This window comes from Mercenaria mercenaria, chromosome 9 (genome assembly GCF_021730395.1).
Source record: "Mercenaria mercenaria strain notata chromosome 9, MADL_Memer_1, whole genome shotgun sequence".
NCBI lineage: Eukaryota > Metazoa > Mollusca > Bivalvia > Venerida > Veneridae > Mercenaria > Mercenaria mercenaria.
Window position 1 is genome coordinate 25,854,420 of NC_069369.1, and position 4,943 is coordinate 25,859,362.

The 4,943-nt window shown below is 34.5% G+C and overlaps 1 protein-coding gene across 1 annotated transcript; it reads right to left on the reverse strand.

Annotated features, from left to right (window-relative positions):
• Positions 1 to 253: 253 nt before the first annotated feature.
• Positions 254 to 4,529, reverse strand: LOC123547835 (nuclear receptor subfamily 1 group D member 2-like). The gene is made up of 2 exons (XM_045335081.2): positions 4,387 to 4,529; positions 254 to 2,667 (listed from the first exon to the last, which is right to left on the reverse strand). The coding sequence occupies exon 2, from the start codon at positions 2,655 to 2,657 to the stop codon at positions 756 to 758; it is 1,902 nt and encodes a 633-aa protein (XP_045191016.2). The 5' UTR covers positions 2,658 to 2,667; positions 4,387 to 4,529; the 3' UTR covers positions 254 to 755.
• Positions 4,530 to 4,943: the final 414 nt, after the last annotated feature.

The window sequence follows — 4,943 nt, forward strand, 5'->3', positions numbered from 1 at the left end:
AAGAGGTAACATGTACACATGCGATTATCTGTATGTGCACACACAAAGGATGCATGTGCAAGTTAAGGTTACAACGTGCGTACCCATCCGCTTTCACATGCGCACACGAAAGAAAACGCATCTTCTATGTCCATACGGTGTCACCGTACAGCTGAACTTTTTCCTTTTAATATTTTCCAGTTTTCTGTAATTGCAATCAAACTTTCAATATAAGCCCGTTAGTAATTGTAAAGAAAAAGTAAAACTAAAACAATTCCGTGATTGATTTCTTTGCAGTATCTATTTACAAAAACACTAGCTCGCATAGTCTGTACATTCTAAAGCTTTAGTCAAGCTATAGAATTGTAATATAAAATATACAGAAAGGTTTTCCAACGCTTATGTTACTCTATAAAAATGAGGATTCCCAAAGCATAAGACACGCTAAAGAAATGTGGTATAAAATAAATGAAATTTAGATCATAACCAGAACATATGAACTTGAATTATAGTGAGCATGATACATGGTCCTATCTGTATTTGAAAAAATTATAATAAAACTGTATCATCTGAAGGCATATCCCTTAAAGAATGAAATTGTGATTTTCATCTGAAGCCATGGCCCTTTAAAGAATGATTCAAGTATAATGAATAGCTTTAAAACATATAAAACATTCGCTTAAAATGATTATAATCTGATACTTTTAAGCACTGAATATTCGTCACAACGATATTTGTAAGAGTTTTGCACTTGATGTGTCTTCGACCCGACACATTTAATCTTCGAATAAAAGCTCTGTCATAATCGGAACTTCTTCAATAACCATTTCATCTTGGCACAGTTCGCTGTATTCCTTGAGATAAAGTTCTGAACTTTCCCGCATTATTGTCAGACAATCAATTATCTTTGTAAATCGTTTGAACGCTGAACTAGGACAAGTTCTCTCTAGTTGTTTTTGAAGTAGCTGAGTCAACGAGAATTGTATCTGTTCCACGAGACCAGGGTTCTCCAGACTGCATCGATCCGTGAATACCAGAGAAATCGCGATCAGAAGAGCATTTTCTTCTTTGCTCAGTTTCAGATTTTGTAGTCTGTGATACATATCGCACACATTAATTACAAGCTTTCGCGAGAAAAATTTGTCAGCCACTTCCTCCATATGAAAAGCAGCCCCATTGTGCGCCAGAAAAACTTGTTTTTCATGCAAGTAGCCGCCATGCATTAGAATCATAAAAAAGTCATAGCGAGAAGATTTCAGTAAGTTTGTCTGGTCTCTGCTAGATAAAGCTTTGAAGTGTGGTATTTGTTTGGCAAAGTTACAATACCTCTCAATAATATCAATCATTTCGTTTGCAGACTGTTTTAGAAACATCATTCTTTTGTCGATTTCAATTCCATAACCTTTCAGTAGATTGAAATACTCATTTTTTGGAACAGATTTTAGATTTCCGAATATGCTAATTTTTAGCTGATAAGCCTCGTAATGGGATAACAATTTGTTCATAATTTGGTCCTCACTTACTATATCCTCACCATAAGGTTTAATCATTTCCATATACTGAACTAAAGTCTTAACAAGCTTATGAGAAAACCCTGATGGAGCTTTAAATTTAAATGAACGAAGGTGGCTATTTGTTTTGATATCAGTCTTTTGAGTAGGCTCAGCGTTTAACGACACAGAGTTGGTATTTGAAACAGCTTCATTTGTCACGTTATCAATTATCCCAGTTGCATTTAAATCTATCAAGACTTCTCCGTTACATTGTCTTGCATTTTGTTTTTCCAATTCATTAACTTGCATGATAGTTTCCATTCTTCTTGAGAGACTGTATCGGCCAAGTCTCGAGTTTTTTCTCGCCATTCCGAGAGCTAAACATTTCTTAAGTCTACATGCGCTACAGTTACCTCTCAGACGATTAGTTATCGGACAGTTATTGTCTTTTGCGCATTTGTATTCCTCCTTTTTCCGTAAATATCGCGTGAAGAATCCTTTACACGGTTCACAGCTGTTTATACCATAATGAAGCCCTGACGCAATGCCACCGCAAACACAACAGGGAGGAAATCTTAATGTTGTATTTACTGAATTTCTATCTCCATTGTGCTCTTCGACTTTACGAATACTTTCATAGTTTCTTTTTCTATCTGACGAAAAATAACTATGCACTGATGATGAAGATGTAGAGGTAGAGGTTCCCTGCGATGATGAAGCTAATTGGAGATGTTTATTTTTCTGTCGCGACATAAGTACGGATTTTAGGCGGGAAGTGACGGAAATTTCGTTTGGTGCCATTTCCGGGGAATCGGCTGACCCGTATGAGCTTGATGAGGCTTCTGGCGAAGGAATGTCGCTGCTGGTATACCCAGAATTTTCATTTGGTGTGGAATTATTTCCGTCCAGTGAGGTAATGACATAATCTTCTTCAGTAGGAAGGGGAGCTTGTGGTGAATATAAAGAAATCTGATGCGCCTCTATTTCAACTGGAGAAATATCTGTTACACTTTGCCATTCATCAAGTGGTTCATTTAAATAATTCTGTGTATCTGGTGAAAGAAGAAGCGGCGATAAAACTGATGCCGATTGGAAATCTCCTAGACACTCTGTCGGGGAAGTAGGCAAATTGCTGAACCATGGAAAGCCAACATCGCCAACATCACTTCCGTCTGAATGCATCATTTTAGCCAACCTGAATAATAAGATGGTATTTTAACTAAAATATGTAATAATGTGCGTGTTGTAACATCTATTTCGTTAAGGGGATGGGGATGTCTTAAGAATATGGCGTCGGTCGCTAAGTCAACTTACGTCGTAACCGCATATCCGCATTATATAACAAAACAGCCTTTGATGGAAGCAGATTTGATCGTGATTCATTCGTCTGGATGCTAGTTTAACAGTCAAGCTAAACGAAATCTGTAAAACGAAACTAAGTTTGATTACAAAAGGCTTACACAATTTATTCTTAAGCATTTTACTGTCTTAACTGCATGTTGCACGTTTGTGTAGTAGTTAAGAGTCAGTTGCGTTTTGTAATTAATCTAATTATGTATATATTACTGGCCCAGAATTATAATGTAGTAAGTCAAAAAAATCACAGTGTTAGTTTCAAAGCAACATTTTTTTGAACGTGTAACAAAATTTTTGCCGTAATTGTCACTGATTATATAACTAGGTAATTTAAAACGTTTATTCTAGATGTGACATATAGAAATATTTATCAGTTCCGTTTTCAGCTAACTTTTGAAGTTGAATAATTATAAAAGATAAATGCAATCAATTGAGCCGTTTAACTGATATAGTGGACATTCGGTTTTTATTAAAACATATTAATCTTATTGTAAAAAGTAATGATTTATTAAGGTTGTTGTATGAGTTATGATAATTCCAAATGTGACGTGAATTTTTGGTAATTTTTGCAAATATAACGCATATTTTCTTGAATTTGACATTTGCAACATTTAAATTTGAGTGCTGTGTCGCCCTGCTAAGTTGTTAATCGTATTTTGTTCATTTCATACTGAATCAGACAGTTGGACATTATCTTGGCAACCTTGAAATGCACTAGACAAATCACCTTGAACTTGTTGAATTTCGTTTAAATGAAATAGACAGAACCAAAAGGCGGCCGTTCTTTGCAGTATTACACAAACTAAAAGTGCTTTTTTTCACTTTCGGTGTATTTTTTTTTCTCACACTGCCCATCTAGATCGTCATTATGGCCACCGCCTCGCTTGAGTTAAATCTTTTTTATATTCTATTGAGGTGTCAAGGACACAATCTAGAATATGTAGTTACTTACACTCTGTTGCAGTGATAGGAGAAAATAGACAATACTGCCGACAGATGTGATAACTATATCTTTGCAGTAACACACCACATAAAACAATTACTTAAATAACTTTAACATGCGTCCGTAAAAATTGAGAAAATGTTTTAAAGATATTTATGGTTGTTTAAGTTTTATACAATCTTTAAATGCAGGTTAAAAAGTTACATAATTGCACAATATGTAGGTTAAGCCGCACTTTAATGAAACACAGCGTTGAAATAGGCGCATCACTTAAGTTTAAACGTATCACCCTGGTTGAAAGACTCAATGAAATTGTCCTGTTACTAAAATATAGAAAACCAAACTTTCAATAGGTTCAATTTATTCAAATCACATAATTATTAAGAAAACGTTAAACATGAATTCCTTAATATAGCGTTTGACATATTGGTAAACTGCTGCTATGTATAAATTCTGTATACAGTTTACTAGTTTGCTGCTATTACCTTCAAAGTATGAACGTTAACAAATAACGTTATTTGAAATTATAATGTGACGGATAAACAACATCGTGCAATGTAATCACAAAAATTATGAAAATCAAATTAAGAAAATGATCAATTTAAAACAGCTAACCTTTCTTAAGTCACAAAATGTATTCCTTGATTTCTAAAACAGTATGATCTGTTCCGACATTGTTAATACAATATTGTGAAAAGTAGGACAGAAGGAAGATTAAGGAAATTCACCGCTAAATGCACAGTCATGTTAATTTTAAATAAGCGACAGGTGAGATAGTTCACTATGAAAGTTAGACTGATCACGGCTATCAATGTAGGTCAACCTAAGTAAACACTGTGGTGTGTGTGTATAAGATAAAAATCCTCTCCAGCTATGATGGTTTAAGGGGTTATCAGCCTTATACAATTATACACAATAAAGTCATCACACAAAGCAGTATGGCATACGTTTATGGCATTTTTCTCTTGTGTATAAGCAAACGTTATACCGGAACTTCTTATAAACAATACCGATAGGCATTTTCAATGAACAAAAAGAACATAATTTAGTTAAGGATGGTCAGAGGCGTAATGATAATATCAGAAACAAGAATTATCTTAAAAAAAGATATCCAGCGTTGGTGGAGATATAATGTATTAAAAATGTTGGATTGCATTATAGACAAAAAAGTT